Consider the following 27836-nt stretch of genomic DNA (forward strand, 5'->3'; position numbering starts at 1 on the left):
TTCCAAGCAGGACCCGGGTACAAATTGGGCCACAGAAGCAAGAGCCACGGTCTCCCCTGCCTTCCATGTTATGTTCCATGTTATGTTCCATTCCACTCAGGTCTGCTCCAGGCCCCCATAGCTCCCTGCCCAGAAATTTCTGGTTCATGGCACACTGCGACTTATCACCCAAGGTGGCTGCATGTCAGGGGAGTGGGGAAGTGGTGTCTCCCGTCCATGGAAGCGTATCTGTAGCACTGGCCTGTGCCCTTGGGTTTTCAAAGCGGGTTCTGGTGAGCCCACCAGGAGGTTGATCAGAGTTTACCCAGAAGAGGAAAGATCTCGGTGCAGTCTTGTTTTGGGAGATAGGGGGCAAAGGGGGACCACTGTTCACTGCCTGTCTGACGCCCATCACCTCCCACCGCTCAACTCCTTCCCCTTGAATATTTCCAAGCTCCCCCCAATCCACCTGGAGAAAAGATGGCCAGGGAGGTCCGGCTGCAGCTGGCCATGTACTTGGATATCATGAGTCAGGAGGACCTGAAGGAATTCCAGCTTCGGCTGCCTGGGAAGGAGCTGCAAGGACTCTCCTCTGGTGGGGCCCCTGCTGAACCAGAGAAGGCAGGTGGTCTGGAGGTGGCCTCCTATCTGGTGGCTCAGTACGGGGAGCAGAAGGCCTGGGACCTGGCCCTCCTCACCTGGAAGAAGATGGGCTTGAGTGGGCTGTGCGCCCAGGCCCAGGCAGAGGCAGAATTCATTGCAGGTGAGAAGACAATGTCCCTCTGGTGTCGCTGATTTTGTGGCCCCACCCCTGTCCCCTTGCACCCTGCCACTACAGGCTTCCAGACCTTCCTCTGGTCAGTGACATGGTTCCATTCAGTCCCAGGGATAACCAGGCCCAGACTAGACAACCCATACTGAACGCCTCACTGGCCAAGTACATTCCCAGGACCCCATGGATCTTCACAGGCCAGAGAAGAGGAGACTGAATTCAGAAGGGCCCTGGGGTCGGGGAGTGGGGCGGGGAGGTATGTGGTTCACATGCTGCCCCCAAGTGGGCACCTACCTGGCCTGGGGCTCTACCAATTAGTGAGTTTGCTGCATCACTCTCGGTTGTAGCTTTTCCACCTGTAAAATGGGAGAGCAGAGCCTGCTTCTTTGGTCGATGTGAGGGTTAAGGAGAGAATCCATAATAAATATTCAGCACCGATCTATAACCTGGTAAGTGCTAGATCACTGAGGAGCTGTTTGCTGTCGCTGCTGTTGTTACTGGAAGCAGCCCAGGGAGGCGGAGGCGCTTTGCCCGCAAGGAAGAACGGAGGCTCCATCCTCAGAGAGGCCTCAGAGGGTGTAGAGACAGAGCCAGCACAGAAGTGCACATTTCCTGGACCCCAGGTCAGCATCAGGTCAGTTTGTCCAGCAGAGTGTGTCTATGCATCACCCTCCCACGAGCCTCTGGAGAGGTGAGACAGGATGTGGTGGCTCCACTGGATTTTCCTGAGCTCTCTTAGTTGAGACAGGGACTGCTTATAATATCCAGAAGCTCAGCTCAGTCTCCTAGTTCTGCCTGGCCCTTCTGTGAAGTCCCCAACCTCTTTGGCTACCCCCCACAGCCCAGGGCACCTCAGCCCTCTGCTCCCCAAATGCACCCAACCTGGAATCCCCCAGCTGGCCCACATCCACCAACGTGCCATGGGACTGGGACAATGAGAGCCTGAGGACCTCTAAGAGCATGGAGAGAAGGACTATGAGACACCTCCCTGAGACATCTGGACACAGCTGGAAAGGTGAGGTTTGCAGAGTTGGTTCCAAGGTCCCCAGTAAAGCTGAGACAGCTAATGGGTTCTGGGTGAGCCTGTGGGTGCATGGGGACCTGGGGTGATGGAACTATAGGAGGGGGGAGGATGCAGACATGGGAGCAGTAGGCCTAGAAATGATTTTTCAGAACTATTCCAGTGCTGAGATTACACCCCCTCCAACCTGACAGCTGGGGAATCGGTGGCTCATGGAGGCAAGACGTGAGTCTTAGCAAGCTGGGTGCCAATGTGACATGGTTCTTGCCCAGGAAGAGCTCGACTCATAATTTCAGAGGACTCTTAAGATCCTTGGGGTCAGATTAGCCCAGAAGTTCCAAGGAGAATTCTGTTCTCTTGATGAGCTTCAAGGAGAGTGCAGGCTCATTGCTCAGCCCAAGCCAGTTCCCTCTCCTGACTTCTCTAATCCGGCCTCCACCCTCCTGAATCATTCAGGCTGCAAACCTCAGCTGCACCCTCTTCCTCTTCTCATCCCAGCAGCAAAGTGGCCGCCTCTTCCTGGTGCCAGAAGGGCTAGAGCAAGCAGCTGGGTCATCCAGCACTTGAAGGCAGAGCCAGGGCTGAAACCCAGGACCACCACCCACCCTGCTGCTCCTCTGTGCTGGTCCCAACCTCAGCCTCCTCCTTTCATTTCCCTCCCTCGGTGCCCATCTTCACTCCTCTTGACAGTCCTGCAGTGATGGCTACGAACCTTACCTTCCTTGTCCTTGCTTTGCATCCTGATCTTGCCTGCTTACTCCATGACATGCAACAGGTTGTTTCATCCCCTGCTGTCTCAGTCTCCTCATCTGAGCCTGCATGCTACTCAGTTTCTGCTGCACACACCACCTCATGCCTTACAGTATGGAATATGCACGTCTTTGAACTCTGCACAAAAAATCTTTTGCACCGAAGTTCAAGTACATGATGTAGACTGTAGAGAAGGTGTTGCAGGCGAGAGCTAAGCATCATCTCTCTCACACAAAGGTTTCCTCCTGTGCCCCCACCAGCATTCTGCTCTCTGCCCTTCCTCCATACAGTGTCCAGGCTCCCAGAGCAGTTCCTCTCTGCCTCAACATGCATAATCTGAGTTTCATTGTCTGACAAAATGTCATTTACTTGCTATTAGTTGTTACTTGAAATGGGGAACTTAAGCCTCCCCCAAATATCTTATCAAAATCTTTCTACCTAATAGAGGAAGTTTTTACCAAGAGAAAGTTTCACACCAGCCATGAAGAGAATAAAATTATATTATGTCTTTATGATTTAAAAAAAAACTGGGTAATCAGCATTCACCTCATGGGATTGCTGTAAGGATTCAAAGTGCAAATGTATGAACCTAAGGGGAAAAAAAGATTCTCAGTAAATGGTAATTTCTTTCTTGTTTTCTCTCACTCCACCTCCAGAAAATCCTTCCTCATCCCTTTTCCAAATTCTCCCAAGCTCCCCAGATCACGAGTCACCAAGCCAGGAGTCACCCAATGCCCCCATTTCCACTGCAGTGCTCGGGGCCTGGGAACCCCTAGTTCAGCGCAGCCCAGACCCCAGAAAGCATGAGGTTCCTGAGACTGCATGGCCCCTGGTGGAAACACCTGGAAATCGCTGCACAGGTGAGGCCCTAGGCCTTCTAGACAGGATTCAGTAGGGCAAGGGCACGGATGGAGGTCAGGTTGACAGGTTCAGCACACAGGGTCTTGCAAACATCTGAAAGGTCTTTCTAAAAATCGCCCCCCAACTCCACCACCACTGGAGTCTCTATGTCTGGCTAATTTGTTGTGTTGAGGAGTAATTAAAACCTAGATTCATCATCCGGCACAGAAAAACACATGCCCTGGTTTAGTGAACAAGGCACTGGCATGAGGTCAGGACAAAAGGATTTGATTTTCTCGGAGCTTCTTAGCCCACAAGTGATCAGCAAGAAGTCACATGACTGAAAGGATTTGCTGGACACTGCCAGGCTTGGCGTCCAGTGCTTCACTTACAATACACACCAATTTAATTATTTACACACCACTCATGAGATAGATACTGTTTTTATCCTGCCTTGGAGATGAGAAAACGGAGGCTCTAAAGGTACAAGTTCCCAGTTAGCCGTGGAAGAGGTAGGATTCAGCTTCTGCTGTCTCTGACATCACGGTCCACACCATGAGGCCTGACAAGCTGCTCCCTCTGCCATCCGGGCAACAAGGCCGGTGGAGCCTGCAGGCTAGGAGATGCCCCGCTGAAATATGAGAGACCTCAAGTTAAAAGAACCCCTTTTGTACTTAGATAAAGGTCAAGCTGTGAAATCCATGCTCCTAACATGTGCTCCAGGTTCAAAGGAATCAGTTGACTTAATCAGTCATGCCACTTGCCATTCAAAAAATAATAACAACAAAGGGAGGGGAAAAAGGAAGATGAGGGAAAGGAAGCAGAGGGGAGGGGAGGAGCGGGAAGGAGGAAGAAATTAAAAATCTGTTCTACGTCCTTGTGTTCCGTTTTCCCTCCCCTACTGAGGACCCAGAAAAGGATTGCGGAAACAGAGAAGAGAATGGTTCTGTTCCACACAGTCATTGGAAAATGAGGATTCAGACCAAAAATTCATACAGCTGTTACTTCTACACACAAGTCACCCCAGAGGCCATGAGTTTGTGATGATGGGGGAACCAGGGCGTTTTATTAACATCATAGATTTCTTTGGCCCGGGGCTGGGTGCCCAGGAGGAGCTTCCCACGGTCATACTGCACGGAGATGCTGGGGTCGGGAAGTCTACACTGGCCAGGCAGGTGAGGAGGGTCTGGGAGGAAGGCCAGCTGTACAGGGACCGCTTCCAGCACGTCTTCTACTTCAACTGCAGTCAACTCCCAGCAAAGACAATGACTCTCGCTGAGCTCATCACAGAAGTCGGGGCGGCCCCTGAGGCTGCCATTAGCCAGATCCTCTCTCAACCAGAGAAGCTCCTCTTCATCCTCGACGGTCTGGATGAGCTACAGTGGGTCTCGGGGGCTGAGAAGGCCGACTTGGGTCTGCACTGGAGCCAACAGCGGCCGGTGCACACACTGCTGATTTGCCTGCTGCAGAAAACCTTACTTCCCACAGTGTCCTTGCTGGTGACCGTGCGGACCACAGCCCTGCGGAAGTTCATTCCTGCCTTAAAACAGCCCAAGTGGGTGGAGGTGCTGGGGTTCTCAGAGTCTAGCAAGAAGGAATATTTCTGTAAATATTTCACAGATAAAGGCCAAGCACGTAGAGCCCTGAGGTTGGCTGAGTCAAACCACGCGCTTTGGGCCATGTGTCTGGCGCCCTGGGTGTCCTGGCTGGTCTGCACGTGCCTGAGGCAGCAGATGGAGGAGGGGCGAGAGCTCTCGCTGAGGCCCCAGACCACCACGGCCCTCTGTCTGCAGTACCTTTCCCAGGCTCTGCCCACTCGGCCCCTGGGGACCCATCTGAAGGGCTTGTGCTCTCTGGCTGCTGAGGGCATGTGGGATAGAAAGACCCTCTTCAAGATGGAAGACTTCAAGGAGCATGGCATAGAAGACACTGTAGTCTCCACCCTCTTGCAGATGGGTGTTCTTCAAAAGCACTGTGTGGCTGAGAGCTACAGCTTTATTCACCCGTGCCTCCAGGAGTTCCTGGCAGCTGTGTCCTGTGTGCTGGGAGATGACAAGGCCAGCGATGATCCCAGCAGCACCAGAGGTGTGGGGAAGTTCCTAAGACTAACTAGTGGAAATAACACCTTTGGGTCACCAACCATGCGTTTCCTATTTGGCCTTTTGAGTGAGCAGGGGGTGAGAGAGACAGAGAGCATCTTCAGCAGCAGGCTGCCTGGGGGGTGGAGGCAGGAGCTGCTGCGCGGGGCCCTGGCGGAGGTCTGGCAAGAGAGCCCCTCCCCGGGGCCACTCTCCCTGCAACTACTCCACTGCTTGTATGAGCTTCAGGATGAGGACTTCCTCACACAAGCAATGACCCATTTTCAAGCGATGAAGATGTTTCTTCAAACCAAATTGGAGTTCTTGGTGTTTACTTTCTGTGTGGCATTCTGTTGCCACGTGAAAAGGCTTCAAGTGAATGGGACTGGACAGCACAGCCAAGCCTGGAAACCCCCTGATGTGGCCCTGTGAGTACCCAGTCTCCCTCCATCTGCTGGCTCCACCATCCTGGGCACAGGAGATGCTCACACTAAGCCTGGTCCCACAGACTAAAAAGTAGTGGTCACCAGTGATGTTTAATGGCCAAATCTGTCCCCTAAATCCTTGCAGTGTCCCATTCTCTAACTTGGGAATTTGAGTTTATCCTAGCTATGAGCACAGGCACTGAATGTGGTGGTGGCCTGACATGGGATCTTCAGGAGTGTTCCGGGTAGGCACATACAGAGACCCGGTGGGGAGAAACCAGGACATTGGGCTAAAACAAGAGAGGTTGCAATGGACAGTGGCAAATGTAGCTCGAAGAGGCTCAGGGGAAACTCAGTCTTCAGTTACTGAGCCACCTCTCCCAGGCTCCATTCCCTTCCCCGATCTCCTCCTGTCCTTCCTGAGACTCCAGAATGTCTGTGCAAAGGAATACAGGGGTGCCTGCATTGAGGCTTACAGAGGACTGTCAGATCCCCCAACTCCTACTCTGTGCCGGGTCCCATGCTCATCATTGAACATTTTTAAATATGAAATAGGCAGCCCTTGCCGTCACATCCCTGACTGAGGCAGACACAGACCCATGCAGTGAGCAATTCGAGACAAGACAGCAAGGGCTGCAGAATGAGCGAGCTAACCCAAGGGAGCAGGTGCAGAGGGGCGTTTGGGGAGGCTGGTGAGTCTTGGGCATGGCACTGCCCAGAGTGGCCTTGTGCTCAGAGTGGCAGAGTCCCTGGCCTTTGAGTAGATGTACCTGAGACCCCACAACACAGTCATGTCACCCCTGCCCCTCTCTCCCTCCCTCAGGTTCACTCACTTCCCGATCACAGATGCCTGTTGGCAGATTCTCTTCTCCGTTTCCGGGGTCACTGGGAGCCTAATGGAGCTGGACCTCAGTGGAAACACCCTGAGCCCCTCTGCAGTGCAGAGTCTTTGTGAGGCCCTGAGGTGCCCCCACTGCACTCTGGAGACCCTGCGGTGAGTCTGGCCTGGGGTCTGCTCTCAGGCAGGTGGGCAGGGGTTCCAGAAGGAGCTGAGTGTAGGATGGGGCCTGGGCTTTGTATCCGACAGATACTCATTGAGCTGCTTCTGTCCATGCGCTGTGCTAAGTGCCAATTTATGGTAAATATACGTAGACAGGATTCTTTCATCACTCTTTTCCAGACTGGCATTAATCAAGAAACCACACTAACAAATGTGTAATTACAGACCTGATGACGGCTCCCGGGGAGCACGTCCTTGAGGAAGTAAATTCTGAGAATTGTTGGGGAAAGGTGTGTGTCCTTTGCTAATTTTGCCCTCTAAGAAGGTTACACTCATCAAGGGAAACTTGAGGTAAATGATCACAATGAGCTTGTCTCCAAGCACCCCGATGACAGTCCCTGCCCAGGGCATCTCTGTCTCCAGCCACACCGCAGAACAGGGTAGGGATAGTGGGGAGCAGAGGAGTGAACAGGCCCCTACCCCATCCTTGCTCCTCTTCCTCCTCAAGGAGCACTCCCATCCTCTCCCTGTGGTTCTGGGTCCGTGAATTAGTCAGGACCCAGGCTGTGCTGGACGCCAGGGCTTCTGGGCCGTCCCCTAGCCCCAGGAGCCACCCATCGGTCAACTGACCCCCACCAGGATTCCATCAGCCTGCAGTTCAGCTAGGAGCTGAGCTGCCCTCACTGCCCATGGACAATGACTGTGTTCTCTGCATCCCTCCTGCAGGCTGGTGCGCTGTGGCCTCACCTCCAGCAGCTGCCAGGACCTGGCCTCCGCGCTCAGCACCAGCCCCCGCCTCACAGAGCTGGAGCTGCAGCAGAACGACCTGGGCGACCTCGGGGTGAGGCTGCTCTGTGAGGGGCTCAGGCAGCCTGCCTGCCAGCTCAGGCTCCTGGGGTAAGACCTGGAGCCTCAGGGCAGAGGACAGGGGAGGACAAGGTGGGGGAGTGAGGGAGACAGTCACTGTGGCCTTGGACAGGGAAGGGAAGGGACAGATGCGTGTGTGACCAGCTGGGTTCCTCGCCAGCTCCATCCCTGACACTGTGCCTCAGACCAATCTTTACCCGCCACTCAGTTTCTTCATCTGTGTGATGGGACTATCGTGTCCACCTCATGGACTGTAATGAAGCAAAGTGCATGTAAAACCAAGGATGGTGACAGGAACTACTCAGGATAAGATGATGAATATTAGACTACAAATGCTAAGTTACATGAGGGGAGGAGGAGAGATAGAAATAGAATCAGGGGCCTCCAAAGCCTCTCTGAGGAGGTGACATCAGGCTGAGACCTACAGCAAACATAGGCGATGCCCTGTCCAGTCAAGGGGCACAACCCCAGGAAGAGAGAAAGGTGAGGAAGGCCCCTCCCCATGTTGTCTCCTGGGTTGCTTCTTTCCTCCACATCCTGAAGACAAGTACACAGGCTGTGTGCCTGCAAGCATCACTCTAGGTCCTGGCCAGGCCCATCACATACTCAGAGCTGCAGGGCCTCCAACACCCCCACATCTTGTCCCCCATTCCTGTGCTGAGGCCCAGAGGCTCCAGGAGGGGGTCTGCCAAGCCTGGGCCCTTGGGCCTCCCACAGCCAGGCCTCCTTCATGGGCTTTCAGACCTAAAGGAGCAGTCGGGGCAGGACAGCAGGGCTGACACAGTCTGCACATGGGTCTTCCCAGCCAACCCTGACCATTTCCACCCAGGAACCTCCATCCCCAGGGGGCTGGCACCTTCCACCCCAGCCCACTCCCCACCCCCGCTCCCCACCTCCGAACACATTTGACTCTCACCATCTCCCAAGCTTTGAAGGGCCTCTCCAGGGCTCGGCTTCTCATTTCCAGCAAACTTTCAGCCTCTGAGACCCGGGACCCACCCCTAGGTGGTCACCCAGAAGCCATGGGGAATGGCTGTTGTGTGGCGGTCTCTGTAAAAGGTTGCCCAGATCCCCTTCGGGATGTGACCCCCAGACACTGGGAGAACCACTGACAGCCTGCTGCAGGGACGGCAGGGGTGCCATCTCTCCTCCAACATCAGGCCCCCTCCCAGGCAGCTGCACGCAGTCACTGCCTGATATTGGGGTAGAAAGGCCCCTCAATCCAATTTGGGACAGCTCTGAAGAGTCCTCCTGCCTGTAGATCCCCTTCTCAAGTCATCTGAGGCCCCCATTGAGCTGTCTCAGCCCAGCTTCTCCCTCTGCCCAGGCCTGCTTCTCTCCCTCCCCAAGACCTGGTGTTGCCCCAAGCGCTCTCCCTGTTAAATCTCTACACTCTGCTTTCCACCTCCCAGTTGACCCCCAGGGACCCTGACCTGAGGCATTTCCCATGGGAGGTGGCATATTTCAGGATGCTGGGTCTGAGGGCACCCCAAGACACCCAAGACACCGGCAGAACCAGCTTCCTCTGTGCTTGCAGGCTGGACCAGGCTCCACTGAGTGAGGAGGTGACAGAGATGCTGAGGGCCCTGGAGGAGGAGAAGCCTCAGCTGCACGTCTCCAGAAGACAGTAAGGGCGTGGGAGCCAGGGGGAGAGTGAGGAGGGTGACAGACCCTCCTGCTCCCCCAGGACTCGGGCTGGTCCAGAGTCAAGAGACTAGGAAGAGACTTGGGGTGGCGTTGACATGTACAGACCCAGCAAAACACCTAGACACCAATGCAGCCAGAGAGGGGGCTGTTTGTGTGTTTGTTTGCTTGTTTGTGGTTAGTGAGTCTGCCACTCCCCTCAAACTCGTCCAGTAAGTGGATAAGAAGATGAACAAATGAAAGCAAGTGAAAGAGTTGGAGAGACCTGGAACATGGAAGGCAAGGACACAGGGTGGGTGGGGAAGAATGAGAAAAGAGAGAGTTGGAGGAAAAAGAGCATCTACCAACCCCCCCCCCCCCACACACACACACACACACACACACGAGCCTACATCTGGGCTTGAGGGGCAAGTCCCAGGGGCTGCAGAATCCATCTTCTTCCCTGGGGAATCTGCTGAGCCCCCTCATTCTCCATGTTTGGTGCCTCTCCCCCATAACTGCGAATGTATGTATCCCCAGGAATTGGAGGTTGCGCCACCTGAAATGGAGGGAAAGGGCTTGTAGGCTATGGAAGAGGAGCCACTGATCATGGAGCAAACAGTCCCTGAGGCCCACAGAGTGTGAGGCTCACAGGGGCAGCAAGGGCCAGACACAGGAGCCCAGTCCAGCAGGGAGACAGGACAAGCCCCCAGCCTGTCTGGTTGCATCCGGGGCCTGGGAGTCATGGATGGGCCTCTCTGAGCCTGAGTGAACTCTGCCAGCTGGGAGGGTTAGCTGGGCCTAGAAGGGGTGGATCCAGGCAGAAGTTCGGGGCTCAGCTCCTGCGAGGGAGAGGGCGTCAGGTGTCTGGAGCAGTGTTACCCGCGTGCTCCCTGGACCTGCTGTGTTGGCACCAGCACCCTAATTTGTAATTAGAATTACAAATTCTGGGACCCCATGGCAGACCTGCTGGATCTGAATCTTTGGGCGGCCGAGGAGTCTGTTTTAACCAGCCTTCCAGGGGAATTTTGACACCGAGTTTAACCATCACGTCTAGAGGTGTGTGAGCAGGAGAGCTTTTCCATGTGGCTTGGAGGAAGAACAGGGCACCATGTGCTCATTTGGGGAATATTAAAAACTTTCCATTTTACCCCAAAATCAATGGGGATCATTTGGGGTCTTCAGCAGTGATGTGATGGGCCAGGTTCATATTTAAGATGAGCGGCTGTGCAGACAATGGACTGGGAGGGACAAAGGTAGAAGGATCCAGAGCGGGTCCAGCGCAGACACCGGGGCCTGGGACTAATGTGGCGGCCGTGCAGGTGAGAGAAGAGAATGGAAAGGAACCTATTTTGGAGATAGTGCCAAGGTGATCCATCAGCTGTTGGGGGGTGAGGGAAGAGTCAGGCGACACCCCAGTCCTGGCAGGGGTGGCTGCGTGGCGGGGTTCCCATTTATGGAGACAAGGACTGAGGGAAAGCTTGGATGGGGACTGTGAGTTCATATTCAGTGAGAGAGTCTTAACTGGGGATGTCAGGAGACAGCCCCCACGTGACCTCCAGATCGCGGGAATATGAACAACTCTGTGTGCAGGATGATGAGCGTGACGACCCCTGCTGAGGACCCTGGAGGAGGAGAGTTGAGTGATCACATGTCCTCACTCAAGCGGAAAAGACCAGAATTAGGTACACGAAGTGAGGGTCTGGCAGCAACCTCATTAGGGGGGTGTTGGGGTTGGTAGAAGATCATCCCACATCCCCTGTCTCAGGTACAGATAGGGCAGGACCACCCCCAAGAGAGCCCCACCCCACTCTCAGTCTTGGGGTTTGGTTTCTTTCCCTCCCACGTCAATGGCTGCTCTCAAGAGCACCTCTCACGCCTCAGACTCTGAACCAGGGTCTGTCTATTATGGCCCAAGGACTTCTGACACCTGGGAATCACCCCCCATCCCTGCCTGACTCTCATTTGACCCACGTTCCTCTCACAGCCTGCCTGCCTGGAGCCTTCTGGGGGAGTGCCCTGCAGCAGGGGGAGCTGGGGAGAGCAGGCAGGGATGCTCTGAGGGCAGCAGTGTTGGGCCTCCTCAGCAGACAGGCAGCCCCAGGATCAGGGACGGAGGCTGCAGACACACTCCCTGCTGTGATTCAGGCACTCCAACCCTGGAAAGGGAAGCTTAGGGCTAGGGAAGACCTCGTGGAAGATCCCAGAGCTGACTGCTGCCCTGTCTGTTTCAAAGGAAGTGCCCCTCGTGTAATACAGGTGGAAACCCTCTGTCTGTCCTCTCCTGCCCCTCTGCCTGACCCACACATGGAGCCTCTGGGGTCTGAAGATGAGTTCCAGGGCCCCTTGGGGCCTGTGGCTACAGAGGTGATTGACAAAGAGAGGACCCTATACCGGTAAATAAGGGGGCTCTGCCTGTACAGGGTTGGCTTCTGACACCGCACCTCCCCCAGCTGGGTTCCCGCACAGACTCCGTACCCCCTGTTAGAGAAACAGCTACCCACCCTGGGCCTGGGTTAAGCTGCCCCGTGCATCAAGTTGCTTACTCAATTCTAAACAATTCCACAAGACGGGGCCTCGTTGCCCCTAGTTACAGATGAGGAAATTGAGATTAGGGAGGTTCTGTTCTTGCTCAGGGCCCACAGTCAGAGAGCAGAGGAGCAGGAGTCAAACCCTCATCCAGCCGATTCCAATCCCTGGGCTCACAGCCGCCCTCCTGGATCCGACTGCCATGCACAGGCTCGGGCATCCAGCAGGTGCCCTGCGAGTCTGTGACGAGTGTCACCCTGTCCCTATTCTGCCCAGAGCTCACTTCCCCACGGCCGGCTCCTACCACTGGCCCAACACGGGTCTCCACTTTGTGGTGAGAAGGGCAGTGACCATTGAGATTGAATTCTGTGCCTGGGACCAGTTCCTGGACAGGGCTGTCCCCCAGCACAGCTGGATGGTGGCAGGGCCTCTGTTTGACATCAAGGCCGATCCAGGAGCCGTGGCAGCTGTGTACCTGCCTCACTTCGTGTCTCTCCAAGGTAAGCAGAGGGAGGGGTGGGGGGAGGTGATGGGGGTAATAATGGGCCTGCAAGGAGCGTCTGATGCCATGACCTGGGGGAGGAGCCCACACCTTCCTTCCAGAGTAAGAGAGACTCATGCGCAGACTGTTTTTCCCTCATCCCACTGTGCTCTGGGCATGGTTTTTGGAAGCACTTTAGTCTCCTACCATCCTAACTTTTTGGCCTGAATTCTTTAAGTTTTCCTAAATAGAAAATATTGTCCTCAATAATAATAGTAACTAGCATTTACGTAGTGCTCTTTATACAGATTCCATCTCTAAAGTTCCCAGAAGGAAACTGATACACTGAGTTTGGCATCTTTGAGGAGACTTTTCAAAGACAGGACTATTTTCAAAGAAAAGTAAGAGAACTGACAGAGTTCCTAGGGACTAGCAACCCATGGAAAGTCGTCCTACTCCCACAGGCAGGGAGAAAAACAGTGTCACCAAAAATACAGTTGAAAACTGAACCATGAAAGAGGGACTTTTCAACCTTTTTCACCCTACAAAGACTTCCCATACATAAAGCTGCAAAACAAAGTGAGATCACAATCAAAACTCTCACAGCAAATAAAGCTCCATAAAGAAGAAACAGCAGAAACTACAGTCAGTACAATCAGCCCCATAAAGGGGTCAGACATCACAGTGATGTCTGGGTCATGAGGACCCAGTGGCTCCTCCTGATGAACCAGTGAGGAAATTAGGCTCAGATTCGTGAAGAGTCTAGACCAGAGTTGGAATTTGAACCAGTGTTGGAATTCTGGTCATATTAACCAGAATAAGAGCTACTCCCACACTCACCCCGGTCTGCCTGAGCCCTGGTCTCCCCAGCCTTCTCTTGGTTGATTCTGGACCAGGAATTGTGGCCATAGAGGACTGGTCCATTTGGCTTCTGTACACAGAGTAAGAGGCAAAACATACAAAGATGGCTTGTAGATCACCTGTTTCATGCCCAGCTTGGAAACCAAGCCCCTTCAAGCGGTCCCTGATGTCTGTGGTCTGGGCCCAGCTGTTTGCTGTCCTGTAGACGATGATCACTGTCTAGCATGGCCTAAGTTAGAACAAGGGCACTGGCTGCTTCACTGCCACAGGAAGTTTCCACATGAAGCTGTTAACCTGCCCTGATGAGAGTCTCCCACTAGACACAGAGCTCAGAGCTTCCAGCATCTCAGCTTCACCCCAGGGCCTCAGAGACCTTGACTTCTGGGCATTCTCACCTCCTGCAGGACCAACTCCACAGGGGATCAGAAAGATGAAAATATGGGCTCACTTATTCAAAAAGTTATTAAGAGTTAGAAGATGGTAACATTCCATACTAAAACGGGTGTGAGGTCATTCAGAGCACAGAGCTCTGTGTGACTGCACAGACCATGTGTCCACGAAGGTGATCCTGTCCCTCTGGACCCCACACTCCCCTACCAGCCACATCCTCCAGCAACTCGGACCCCTACTCCCCCAGGGCCCATCCTCCCAGGAAGTGAGTGCACTCATCTGGAGTGCTCACTGCTCTCTGAGATGCCCATAGGCAGGGGGATGTTCCCAAGTCACCTGGGCAGATCACGCCAGCCCCCTCTGCCCTCCCCACCTGCCCAGGAGCACACCTGCCATAACTGTTGGAAACCACCATGCATCCCACCGCCTCAAACTTTTAAGCCTGGAAAAACACCTCTAAACTGTACCACGATGGAGAGTGTGAAATGTCTCAGGGTGAGCAAAATGCATCTTCCAAGGACCTTAGCACCTTTTCCTCCCAGACACGAAGGTTCCCAGGAGGAGTGGGCCTGGGTGTTTGGGGGGGGGAATACAATGATCCAAATAGCAGGTTGTGACACTCTTGGTGAAACTGTGTTTCACCACTAACCATGGCAGGTAGCCCTGGTTGTCCCAAGTGCTTTACAGACACAAACTCACTTAATCTTCACAGTCGCTCTGGGAGTTGAAACTTGGTGGCTCCACTTTGCAAATGATGCATAGCAAGTTTAGGTGACTGGCTCAGCTCAGAACTGGTGAGGGCTTTAGCTGAAGGCAAACTCCAGCACCTGTATCATTCATTACCCAGTGATCAGCCAAGGGCAGGTCCAAAGGCGAGAAGCCCTCAGATTTCTAGAGAAGGAGAAGTGAAGGCCGCGGACTAGGAAAGCTGTGACAATGTGAGCTCATAATGGGAAAGAAGGTCAGAGAAAGACTGGTGGCAAAGGGAAAGTTGGTAATAATGTTGTATTGTTTGGTAAGGTCAGAGGTGAATTTTCATTTTTAGATATTATTCACATTTTTATATATTATTTGCATTTGATGTCTGCATTGTGATATTATTTTCACACAAAAAGAAGAATTTAATGAATGAGAAAACTTAAGAAAACTTTCTCAGGGCCCCTTCTGGTGTTAATATCACTCAGTGATGTCCTCATTGGTGACCCTGCCCCCCAAGGGCCTAGTCCAGCTGGCTGGATGTCACTCTGTTGTCCGCAGTTACTGGGCAACATGGGGACGGAGCCAGGACTCTTGACCTCTAGGCCATGTTTCTCCATGACCAACCTGTATCCCTCAAGCTTCCTCATGGCATCAATGTCCTCACCTGTGGTATGGTCAGACCTCTTAGTTGTAATCAAATAAATCAATTCTGGTTGATTTAGGCAAAAAAAAATAATGTGTAGGGTAATTCTTGAGTAGCTACTAGACTCAACAAAAGACTGGACGTGGTAGGACTGGACACATAAGGAGTGGACACAGTAATGGTGAGACAGTTATAAGAAGCCAAGGATACAGTCAAGCTCACTCCAAGACAAATGTTGAGACACCTCTGCTGCAGACACAGCTGCGGCAGGGCCTCTGGACTTTAACCCACCGCAGTTGCCAAGGAAATCTCTTTTCACCTGTGCTACAAGGTCCTGGTGAAAAGCATCACCCAGTCAGTTCTTGGTCCCACACCCGCGTCACATCAACCAGGGAGTTCCGGCCCCAGTGTCCCGACTTCTCTCCCGCAAGGACCCACACAGTGATGGAAGAGGGGGGTCTTGCCAAAAGCATACAACCCTGGCCACTCCATCCCCCCTTCCCTTCCTATTCCTTGTTCCCCACCTGCCTGGACCCAAACCCACCAGCATCCACCCATAGGCACAGTTACAAATTCACATGGGAACAGGTCACCAGGGGGTTAATCTCTTGCTCATCTAGGGCAGGGGATTGGCCTGTGTAAGGTTTGTCTCCAGAGTATTTGTGTGGTGCTCTTTCCCTGGAGAAAACATTGCCCTCAATCCCAAAAGCCCTGGGCTCAGGCATGCCACCTCCCCCTGCCAGGGGGCCCATAAGGTCTACTCTCCAGAATCCCCCTTTCCCGGCAAGCCTGGTACAGTAAATCCTTACCTCTTGAATCCACTCCTTGACAGGAGACATGGTGGACACATCCCGGTTCCACGTGGCCCACTTCAAAGAGGAGGGGATGCTGCTGGAGAAGCCGGCCAGGGTGGAGGCATGTTACACAGTCCTGGAGAACCCCAGCTTCTCCCCCATAGGGGTTGTACTGAGAATGATCCAAGCTGCCTTGCGCTTCATTCCCATCACCTCCACCGTGTTGCTCTACCATCACCTCCGCCCTGAGGAAGTCACCTTCCACCTCTACCTGATCCCCAGTGACTGCTCCATCCGGAAGGTGGTAACAGTGCCAGGGAGGCTGGGTCTAGGCGGCAAGCATGAAATGCACCTGAGAGACACAGAATGGGTCAGCTGAGAATAAGGATGGATCTTTCTGAGCAAAAACCTTGAAGCGGACAGATAATCCTGCCCCTGCTCAGCCATGGACTGGTGTCCTGGCTCCCTAAAGCCTCCCCAGCCAGTTGGCTGCTCCATCGCTGAGCTCTGGCAAGCCTCCCAGGAGTCCAAGGGCTCCATGCCCAGAGCTGCACCTTTTCCCACTCTCACTCCTCCTTGCCAGTGACACTATCCCCACCCTGCACGCAGCAAAGGCCACGTGTGGGCTCTCCGTGTGGCAGTGAATGGGGGGAGGGAAGAAGAGGTGGTATAGCTCCCTCCATTCACACAAACACAGAAACACCATTTCCCTTTGTTCTAACCAGATAGCTTCGGGTAGAGTGTCTGAGCCAGAAGCTCCTCCCCCCTTGATCTTTGCTCTGTTTGCACCTTAGGCCATAGATGATGAAGAAAAGAAGTTCCAGTTCGTGCGAATACACAAGCCGCCGCCGCTGACCCCCCTCTACGTGGGCTCCCGCTTCACCGTGTCTGGGTCAGAAGAGCTGGAGATCATCCCCCAGGTGACACACAGCGCCTATGGTTGCCACTCACTAGGGTCAGAGGTCAAGCTTGGGGACACCCATGGGGCAGGTGTTTGGCTTTTCCAGGGACAGAGGGCGACGGGGTTGAGCAGAAAGCAACTCACTCGATTTGGGGAGAGCAGAAATGGAGGGTCACATGCAATATGGGAACAAGGACGGGGATGACTCGGAGGCACTCAGAGGTGCTGGGCTTTAGGGGGTCCCCACTCTCAGCCAAAACCACCAGAATGATGAGTTTAATAATTGTGAAGCGAGAACGCGCACCTGGGAGACCCCTGGGGCCTCTCAGTAGAGGGTGTTACAAAGAAACTTGTAAGAGTTGGAGCTTCCTTGAGGAATTTAGGAGAATCTGAGACCATGGAGAGTTTCTCTTGGTTGGGTGTTGTCTATGATTGGGAGCTTCAGCAGATCTTCTCTCAGCCAGGACAGGCACAGCAAGGGGAAGTTATGATTGCTCAAGCAGCAGGCAGGCAGGGAGAGGGGTGTTGGGTATTTTGTGGGTTGTACATGAATCCAAGAACGGGTGTTTGTACATGACCAGCAGAATGACAAGGCTAAGATGAGGTTGTCATCCCCATGAGGACTTGCTGTGAGCATAAGATCTGTTTCTAGATGTCAGGAACCACATCTTGTTCTTCTCAATCTCTACTTTCAGTCAAAGGCAGCTGGGAACATGCCCAGGACATTCATCCAGACACGCTAGCCTCACTGTTGCACAGAATCTTAGCTCAGGGTTGTAGTGTCCCCAGCATGCTCACCTGCAGTTGAACCAGGGAATATCTTTCTCCTTCTGTGTGACTCTTGGAACCATCCTATGTGACAATGACAGAGGGAATAGGTGTCCAGTGTTGAAGGGAGAGATACATATTATTAAACTGGGAAACATGGAACAAGCATGGAGTGGAGATGGAGATCAATGACAGTCAGGGTGTACTTCGAAAGTAAAGCCAATGGGGTTTGTTAGGTTAACTGTGGGGGGAAAAACAGGAAGGAGTTGAGAGGAATGCCTAAATGTGGAACCTGAGCCATCAGTGGGGGTGATGCCATTTGCTGAGTTTGGGGAATGTGGGGATGAGCATGTTTGGATTAGCAGTGGGAATGAGGAGCTCTGTCTTCAATGTGACTTAGATGAGATGGATATAAGGTTTCTATTGATTGAAAGTAGTTGAAGATTACGATCCATCCAAAAATAGGTTTTCGGGGCCTCCCTGATGGCACAGGGGTTTAAGTCACAACCCTGTGAAACTATCCGCAGCTTCTGCAGCACAGCAGGAGTTCAATCCCTGGCCGGCCAGGGAGCAACCCACATGATGCAGCAGACCTCTCCTGACTCACCCACTGCTCCCCTCAGCGGTGTATTTCAGTCAGTCTGCCTATTCTGTATCCTCTCATCCCCCAAACCCCTGGATTGTACCAAGTTCTTGCATGCATAAATAAATAAATCTCTTAAAAAAAATAGGCTTTGGAGTAGAGGAAGACTTCGATTAAAGATAAGGGATGTAGGGCCTCCCCGGTGGCGCAGCGGTTGAGCGCTGGGTTGCGAGGCTGCCCGCGGCCTCTGCGGCGCCGGTTCGATCCCCGGCTGCTCCCCGGCCACCGGAGGAGGGTCCCACATGGCGCGCAGACCTCTCCTGCCGCCCGCTGCTCCCCTCAGCAGTGTACTTCGGTCCTTCTGCCTGCTCTGCTCCCCGCTCTGGCTCTGGTGAATTCTCTCACCCTCCCGCGCTTCTGACTGTACCCAGTGCATGTATGAACAAACAAATAAATAAATAAAACATGCCTCTATTAAAAAAAAAAAAAAAAGAAAAAAAAAATAACAAAAAAAAAAAAAAAAAAGATAAGGGATGTAAAGGGAGAAAGAGCTGGCCAGGGTGTGTGATCACTGCATTTAAGATCGGTCCTGTCTCCTTTATGCCATGTCTTCACTTCTGAGTCACAATTTGTAGAAATTAGAAAGAAAGAGCATCGTGTGAAGGTGGCAAATATTTCAGCACAGATCATCTGAGTATCCCTAGGGGGCTAAGCAGGATCAAGAAGATGTGAGCTTGAGAAAGACACCCCTTGCAGGATGAACAGTGACTTTTCACATGACTGCTCTTTCTCTGCTCAGGAACTGGAGCTCTGCTACCGGAGCCCCAGGGAGATACAGCTCTTCAGTGAGATCTACGCTGGACAGTCAGAGTCAGGGATCCGGCTGCAAATAAAGAGCAAGAAAGACAGGACTGTGGTGTGGGAGGCCTTGGTGAAACCAGGTAAAGTAAGACAAGTCCAGACAGCTCAGCGATAGGAAAAATCAGCCTGTGTGTGTGTGTGTGTGTGTGCCTGTGTGTGTACACATATTGGCTGATGAGAAGAAATAGCCCAGAGAACTTATATGGCTTATATGGCTTTTTCTAGTCATATCACAACTGACATAACCAGAATTTGAATTAAGTAAATCTTTGCTCCAGATCACCCCCATGCATCATCGTGTATTCACAGCACTCTTGAATTGACAGAGTTTGACAACCTCAAAGCCTTTGGCAAACTTTCTCATGATAGTTTACATATAAGATGAACAATAACCCCTAGATATTATATGGATGCATGAATTAGCCAATTTTGACAACATCAGAGAGCCTGGCCTGGCCTGGGTTTGCAGTATTTTCCAGAAAGAAAACAAGGAAACATAATGAACTTTCAGGAAAGTAAGAAATTTTAAAATCTTTTAGTCCAAGAACCAGGTGCCTTAAGTAGTCCTTTTAGGGACATCCAGCCCTTGTCAGCTGTTGAAATGGAGAGAATCTGCCTTTTGAGCCACTGCAAACAGACTGCACAGCACGGGCCAAAGTGCATGGACTTGATTCAGTCCCAGCTTAGGAGCCACCCTAGCTGTGAACCAGCAGCCCCAGTGCAGACCCGGGTTTGAGTCCCACTCTGGCTCTCACTCGCTGGGTGATCTTGGGAAATTTACCCACTTGCTTGAGCCTCAGGTTCCTCATCTGTAAAATGAGGATCAGATTGCCTAACTTGTGGGACGTTGGATAGAGTAAACACAGTGACTGTGCATGTCTCATGCCGTGGTTCTCAGTAACTACTGGCAATATGATTCTTTGTCCTCTTAGGAATCCATGTCCTCCTCCTCACAGTCTTAGTTCTGTCCCCTGGGGCTGACAGAAGAGTCTGCCCCCGTCCCGTGGGAAAGCCCGTCAGGTGCATGAAGACTGCTCGTTGGCTGCATTAAGTCTCCACTTACACACATTTGGGATCCCCAGTTCCTCATACATGGTTTACATCCCTTTCCATCCCCGCTGCCTTCCTCATAGGTGCTCCCATTTGTGGCTAAGTCAGGATGGACTCTGAGGCCATCCCGTCATCGTGGAGGATGAGGGACACTCTCCCCCTCTCACCCAGATGAACCCCGTGCTCCCAGCACCAAAACCTGAGCTCCCATCTCCCTGGGCCCCACCCACAGTCAGGTGACTCTGAAATTGGGTGATCAATTCCCAGATTTTGTGCACATGAGTAGATGCAGGTCCCTTTTCCTACCTCATGCAAGTAATTGTGTAAATCCATTCTTTTGTTAGTGGTGCTGGTGATTTTTGCTTTTTCCTAGCTGTGGACATCTACCCATTGCTTCCAAGTGCTAAGTTTTTCCTGACCTCAATGACTGATTCTAATACCAAAGTCCAGAACAAACATATTTGCTCTGTGTGGACATGTGTGGACTGGGCATCAGAGAGCAAGGGGGCAGGAAAAGCAAAACAGCCTTGACTCATTCTCCAAGAAGGGAAAGTCTGCTTACCTGGCTGCAGACTGTTTTTGCTCAAGATACCAGATCTCAAATAGTTTCATCTTTTTAGCAAGACACTTGCTAAATTCTGCACCAGGGCTCCAATCAGATCAAGACTGATGTAACCGTGTCTAAAATGTTTGGGGCGGGGAGGGGGGGAAGGTGCTGTTGTTCCCTTGGGTCTCTCTCCATCTCTCTCTCTCATATCATGTCCTTTGGCCTCAGTGGACCCATTTGCCTAAGGAAGAGATTTGCCTAGATCATCTCCAAGGACCCTTCCAGCCTTACTCCAGATTCCATCACAATCTGTCTGTAGTTTATTCTCAGAATCACAGGATCTCAGAAGGGGGAAGCGACTGGGGATCATGTGGACTAATACCCCACACTGTTCAAATGCTTCTCTCTGTGTCCTCAGGAGACCTCAGACCTGCACCCGTACTGGATCCTCCAGCCCCGCCAGGTCAGTGGCAGCTGTGAGAGACAGGGAGCCAGGGGCAGACCTGGGCTCACCATGTGGCCCTGGAGGAGGGAAGAGATCTTGCAAGCCCACAGGGGCAGGCCCTAGAGAGTGGTGTGTGCCGGGGCAGGTTCCTCCCACCTCTACTCCTGCCCATGGAGCCGCACCTCATGGGAGACTCAGTGCTTCCTTATGAACTTCCCCCCATCCCTGCCCCAGCTGAAGCAGAATGCTAGACTAGATGCTGACATGAGGGAGGGAAGAGGTGCCTTTCTGGTGGTTAAGAGCATCACAGGGGTGGGGGAAGCCAGAGAGGCAGATGAAGTGAGTGAATAGAGTTGGAGGTGGGAGTCAGGGCAGAGGTCGCTGTGGGCACTCCTCTTGGTTCGTTTCCAGCCTCATCTTCACCCTTAGATGCCCCGGCCTTACTACACTTTGTGGACCAGTGTAGAGAGCAGCTGGTGGCTCGAGTGACATCAGTGGACCCCATCCTGGACAAGCTGCATGGGCAGGTGCTGAGTGACGAGCAGTATGAGACCGTCAGGGCCGAGGGCACCAAGCCGAGTCAGATGCGGAAGCTGTTCAGCTTCAGCAGGTCCTGGAACTGGGCCTGCAAAGATCGCCTCTACCAGGCCCTGAAGGACACCCATCCTCATCTAATTGGTGAACTCTGGGAGAAGGGGGACAGTGGGGGACACTGAGGGGCTCCTGCCCAGCTTGGCAGGTGACCTCTGCACACCTGCTGTGAGTCCTGGCTCTCCTGACCGCTCTTAAGTCTCAGTTTCTTCATCTCTGAACAAGTGGCATCTGAGTTGCCTTCTCACTGTAAATTTATGGGCACTGGTGACCCCTCACTGGGCAGTGATGTCCATGCCCAGGGGTGCCACCCAGGCATTCAGCTGCCCCCCTGGCTTTCACAGGCAGCTGCCCACGTGGGTGACAGCACCTCAAGGAATGGCCTGCTGGAGCTGGAGCTGGACCTGAGGACCTGGCAAGACGTCCCCCAGAGCCTGTGTGGGGTGGACCCTCCCTGGGCATCCAGAGGAAGGATGAGTAGGGGAAATGGCACTGGCTACTTCTGCTGAGACAATGACAATAGACACCTTGAGGGCTTTGGTTTTTGATAGGAACAAAATCAGATACGTGAACAAAATCTTTTACTTGAGCTTGTGTTTTTCTGTGTGGTCTGTTGTCTGTCTCTGACTGGAGTCCAGATGGAGGCCCGGTGCCAGGAGAGGGTGAGGCAGAGCTGCAGAGGATGGAGGTGAGGTCCCAGTTAGGATGTCTCCTCCTATGGAGACACGTCCTGACTCCAGGCTCCGGTCCCACTGCCCCGTGACACTGAGGCACCTGTGTCCCCAGACAAGCGTCAGCACATGGCCTTGTCCCTCCTGCTTTGCTGCTGGTCTCCCGCACACACTAGATAGTAAGCTGAGGGCAGAACCACGTCTAATCTGCTCATCAGTTGATTTCCACTGCCACCATCGTACATGGTGCATGTTAAGTGAGGATTTATTTATAGGTGACCTATAGATTCCATTTCCAAAACTCTCTCAAAATACACCCATTAATTCCCCCATGGCCACCAAACAGTCCATTTGATAATTCATCCTTCTCTAGTAATAATTCCCAAGTGAGCATGCCGCTCCCATCATCCCAGTGAATCAGTAATCTAAGAATTGAATCACCTGGTATTAAAACATTTCTTCCAACGTTGTTCTCAACTCATGAAAGCAAAGCCTCATGCTACCCCCAGGGACCCAGCAGCACAGCGGCTGCATCTCCCACAGCTCAGTCACCTCCTCCCTCAGTCTCCACCACTTGGTCCCACCCACTTGGGCTCCACTGCACCCCCACTCTCCACTACACACCCCTGGGGTCTCTTCTTTGGCCTCCCTGTCTCTGAGGTTGTTCTGAAGGTTAATAGTCATACATGCATGTACTCAGATCGTGTTCAGCGCAGAAAGTGGGGGATACCACCCTTGGTTCCACCCTCACCAGGTGGATGAGAGAATCAGCACCTCTTAACCCCCCACCACTACCCTGAGAAGACTTCAACAGGGCTCGTGCGCAGGCATGGACAAGACCGAGAAGGGAAGACTCACACCTGTGGCATCAGACCCTGCTGATCAGGAGCAGGTGGTGGTGCCACCTTCCAGGCCCCCGACATTTGCTCAGGTCACATTGCTCACAGGTTCCATACATGTGGCTGACTCTGTCCGTGATTCCTCTGGAGCTGAGGGTGTTGTATCCCAGTGCTGGGAGCAGTCTTACTATGAAAGTGGAGTCTAGCAGGTCACCTACACATGAAGAGATTCTTTCATAGGATCCAGGTAGTGGTGACTGCTCTCTGGCCCCAGGTAAAACAAACCTGTGAGGAAGGTATAAAATCCTCAGGACTTTGTACCCGATTCTGGCTCTCCACTTCCAAGATGAGAAAGTCTGCACGGTGGTCTCACTGATTTGAAGGGATTCCAGTACAGCTGTATCCTGCTGAGTGTGCCAAGTGTACTGTATATTTATCTTTTATGCATACAAGAACTGGGGTACAGGCCAGAGGTGTGGGGGATGAGAGGATCCACCAGAGACAGAGCGGGGAACAGAACAGGCAGACTGACTAAAATACACCACTGAGGGGAGCAGTGGGCGAGACAGGAGAGGTCTTCTGTGCCATGTGGGTAGCTCCCTGGCTGGCTAGAGATTGAACTCATGCTGCAGTGGCTGGTGATAGCTTGATAGTGCTGTCTTTAATGCCTGCACCACCAGGGAGGCCCTACTGTGTATCTTAAGGGGCAAATATCCCCTGTTTGTTTGAGAGTGTGTTTCTTCTCCAAATGGCCCAAATCCTCTTTTAATTACTTCATAAACATGGGGAATACCGTGAGGACAGAACTATCTGCTTGTGTTGCCTTGCTAGGTATCATACTGCACAGAACAGGACTGATTACTTAGTCCTAATTTATTTCATTTTCAAGGTAAAATCTAGATTTTCCTAGATTTCTGATCCTCTCCACCAAGAAGCACAGGTGGAGTCAATAGTTCAGGATCTGTCCCAGGAGCTGACCCCAAGTTAGCTGACCCCTTTAGCTCCCAGTTAGAGCTATAAGGATTGTTAGGACCCCCCAGTAGGAGTCATTGCAGACAGGGAGTTGGGGTGTTCCCACTTTCCTCCATGCCAGCTCTAAGAAAAGAGTACCTGATTTGGGAGGAGACCAATAGGCCCCCCTGTCCCTGCTGAAGATATTTTAAATAGCTGGAGGTGAATTCAAAGAGGGAGAGCGCACAGGCATCCTTGAAGCTGAGCCTAGAAATGCGTGAACAGTCCACTAGTGCAACACCATCCCTGCCCTGTTCCACGTATGAATTTTTAACCCCAGTGACAACTCTGTGTTAGCCAGACAAACAAAACCCATATGATGTGTTCATATAAAAAGGTTTATTTGAAGGAACTGGCTCTCATGATTATGGAGGCCGGCAATTCCAAAATCCAGCATGGGCCTGCAGTCTGGAGACCTGGCAGCCTGGGTGTTGCTGCCACCTGCTGGCCGAATTCCCTCTGCTCCATGGAGTCAGGCTTGCTCTAATCAGACCTTATGGGATGAGTGATCCACACGGTGGGACAATCATCTGTTTTAGTCAAATTCACTCATTTAAGGTTAATCTGATCCCCCAAAAAACCCTCAGAGAAATCTCCATAATACTGTTTGATCAACTATGTGGGTACCTTGCGGCCCAGCCCATCGACACATAAAATTAACCACCACAAACACTGCAGTAACAGGTACTTCTCTCCCTTTAGAATGTAGCCAAAACTGAGAAATGCAAAGCAACATCCTTGCATCTCACACAAAGTAAATGGTGGAGTTGGGGTTTCAACGCCTGCAGGTTGGCTCCCCCGCTTGGAAACACCCCCAGATCTCTGCTAGACAAATGGCTCACAGCCATCCAGACGTGGATGTGGAGTTCCAATGCAGAGGCTCCTGGTACTGTTTGTGATTACCCTCCACCAGTCAGTAACATTCTGCTGCCCCAAGATTAATCGCTCCCCAGCACTGCTGACCAGGAGTACCCAGGTCCTTCAGGAGACGTCCTTCTCTATTTGCAGAAATGGGAGAGTTTGGGAGCCGGGTCCCCTCAGCACAGGCTGTAACTGTGTGTGATTTGGCAGAAGGTAGATGGTATCAAGCCCAGGCATCTATGAGAGACCCTGGAGAAGGAAAAGCCTGGCTGTGAGGAGAGTGATAATGTCTGTGTGTGTGATGTTGAGTGTGTGTCGCAGGCAGCAGGGGCAGGAAGTGGGGGGTGATGCACACCCCTTAACTGGTGCTCAGCCCCCCTCCATTTCACAACTTCCTACTGTTCCCCAGGCTACTGTAGCAAGAATCACCTAGTTTGTGCAACAGAATCTTCCCCCTTGCTCCAGCAGACTGCTCGGTTTCTGGGGTGAACAGAGAAAGCCAGGATGCGGTAGGACAGAAAATAAAACCGGCTGGTAGAGAGAAGCAAGAAGGAGGGGTGGAGACTGTGAGCACCCCACAGAGCCCAGCCTTCCCATCGCTGACATGGGATGAAAAAGCTAATGCTCGGCTCACTCCCCACCCAGAACGTGGGGCACAGGCAGCAGCCCCGCCCCAAAGCCTGACAACCTCATCTCACCCCAAGCCCAGGGAGAAAGGTGCTTTGGAACTCAACTTCCTCATTTCTCCACTGTCAGACCTGAAAATAAGGCCTTTGTTATTGTTGTTGTTATTTTCTTTACATCACTGTTCATTTTTGTGCAGTAATTGGTACTGTACACTCAGGTGTAGCCCTCATAGCTCTCCAGCCACCATGTCATCCGTGACCCAGCATGGTAGTTCCTTGTGCGCCTCCCTCCCCTGTTTTGAGGCCCCCTCCTCCCCCCTCCCCTGCTGTATGCGTCAGACCTATGGTCCTCATGCAAGTGTTGTCTTTTTCTTGACCTTTTGTTTGGTTCCCCCATATTCCTCCTATAAGTGAAATCATCCGATATTTATCTTTTCCTTCGGATATACTGCACGGAGCATAATCCCTTCCACTCCATCCCTGCTGCTGTGAATGACATTTGTTCTGAAATAAGATCTTGCTTTGCAATGATGTAAAAAAATGAAAAAAATATAAAAAATACAAAAAGAATGTAAGTAGAACGAATCTCCAATACTTTTACAGTTTACAAAAATTTGTAGGCAGTAACATTTTTCTAAGTTGTTTTTATTTTCTTAATAGGATAGCAACAATTTAACAATAGAGGTAGCCCATGACCCATTTCTTTATTTCCCTCAATTAGCTTTGCATAAACATTTTTAACAGCTTAGGTAGATTTCCCACTAAAAAAAAAAAAAAAAAGATCTTGTTTTGCTTTTCAAACCTGGTGTGAAGGAGCTATTCTTGCGCAAACCGCACCTTATTCTGGAGATGGCAGTTGTCAGTTACTGACTCTTCTCCAAGAAAACAAAGGACAGACAGATACAGCCAATACCCAGACGCCGATTAGAGGATGCGCCCCAAATTATGAGATGAGAGAATAGTGAAGACCTCCCAAGCACAAGCCAGGGAAGTTGTGTGCCTCGCCTCCTGTCATTCCTGCCTACCTATCTGCTCCTCTCTCCTGAGCTTCCCAGAGCCCTCCATAAGCTCTATCTGTGAGAATTCTAAACAGATCAAATGAAAGCAAAAAGGAGATTGTGGCAAGGGTGGCCCTCTGGGCAAGAGAGACATCCAGGCCACTAGGTCTTCTCGTGTCCTCCTGGAGCAGCTCTGGCCATGCCCTCCAGCAGAAGACTGTGCCCAGTGAGCTTTCCCATGGGTGACCTGGGAGGCCTGACCCAGGAGGCTGACTGGGGATTTATGATGGTAAGTCCCGGATGGCTGAGGCAGCGGCACAGGGTCTAGAATTCGGGCCAAGGCGTGGGCTCTCGGCCTCTACCTGAGAGCTGGGGCCCAAAGGAAAGCAGTGGGTGCCCTGAGCAGGGCACTCAGGACCAAGGGAAGGGAGGGGCCCAGGGCTGGTGGGGAGGGGCCACCTGCCCTGCCCTCTTCATGGAGCTCCCCCAGATCACTTCCCTCTCCCAAGCTTGTCACAGACTTTTGGTGACAGAAGCTTCACAAATTTATTTGCAAATTGGGAGCAGTTTCTGAGGCAGCTACAAAGTGGCATGGGCCTAGGAACAGGAGAAAGGCCAGAAGCAAACTTTGAGATGGAGGGGAAGGGACAGATGCAAGTCTGTCAACTGGATCCCAACTGTAATAGAGAGTTGGGATGTTGAATGCTGACGGTCCAAGCAATCACAACCCCCCACCCTCACCAGATTCAAGGGGTGGGGGAGAACTAGAATCCACCTCTTAATCACTAACACTTTAAGAACAGTACATAGGAAGGGGGCGGGTGGGAGGAGAGAGAGATCTTGGAAATTACAATATGCCACATCCTTCAAGCCTTTTTTTCTTACACAGTAAACACCCTAGGTGTTCTTTGGCTGACAATCAAGTTTGCCACCATCCCACCAAGAAGAGCAGCCTGCCTTTTACCTGGCTCTCTCCCCACTTCCTTGGGTCTCAGAAGTCACATATGATCCTTCAGAATCGCACATCATAAGCACTGGGAATATCACTGACTTGTGGGCAGGTCATCCAAAGGTCATCTAGACCCTGATGATGAAGGTGGGACCCAGGCCAGGAGGGGCCCTGTGAGCCAGGGAACCAGTTCATGGCTGAGCACCAATGTTCATGCACTCATGTTTCCATTTATAAGAGGCCCATTCCTTTCTAGGAGGCCCTCTGGCTGCATTCAGATCTGCCGCCAGTGCCATGGCCAGGCCTTCCTGGCTGTCCTTCTGAATGGTGCAGTCACTGGAGATCAGCTGGAGAAGGCAGCTGATGCCTCAGGACAGAGGTGA

General features: G+C 52.3%; 1 protein-coding gene across 1 annotated transcript; it reads left to right on the top strand.

Annotated features, from left to right (window-relative positions):
• Positions 1 to 459: 459 nt before the first annotated feature.
• On the top strand, positions 460 to 27836 carry LOC311173805 (NACHT, LRR and PYD domains-containing protein 1-like; the record flags this gene model as incomplete). The annotated part of the gene is given in 17 exon segments (XM_084237901.1): positions 460 to 742; positions 3179 to 3382; positions 4269 to 5868; positions 6689 to 6859; positions 7592 to 7762; positions 9270 to 9359; positions 10949 to 11040; positions 11592 to 11751; positions 12161 to 12384; positions 15791 to 16053; positions 16547 to 16672; positions 18804 to 18945; positions 20881 to 20925; positions 21319 to 21610; positions 21612 to 21666; positions 21843 to 21913; positions 27710 to 27836. Coding segments are annotated over 17 exon segments (4116 nt in total).

Source organism: Talpa europaea, assembly GCF_964194135.1.
Source record: "Talpa europaea genome assembly, chromosome: 7".
Classification (NCBI taxonomy): Eukaryota; Metazoa; Chordata; class Mammalia; order Eulipotyphla; family Talpidae; genus Talpa; species Talpa europaea.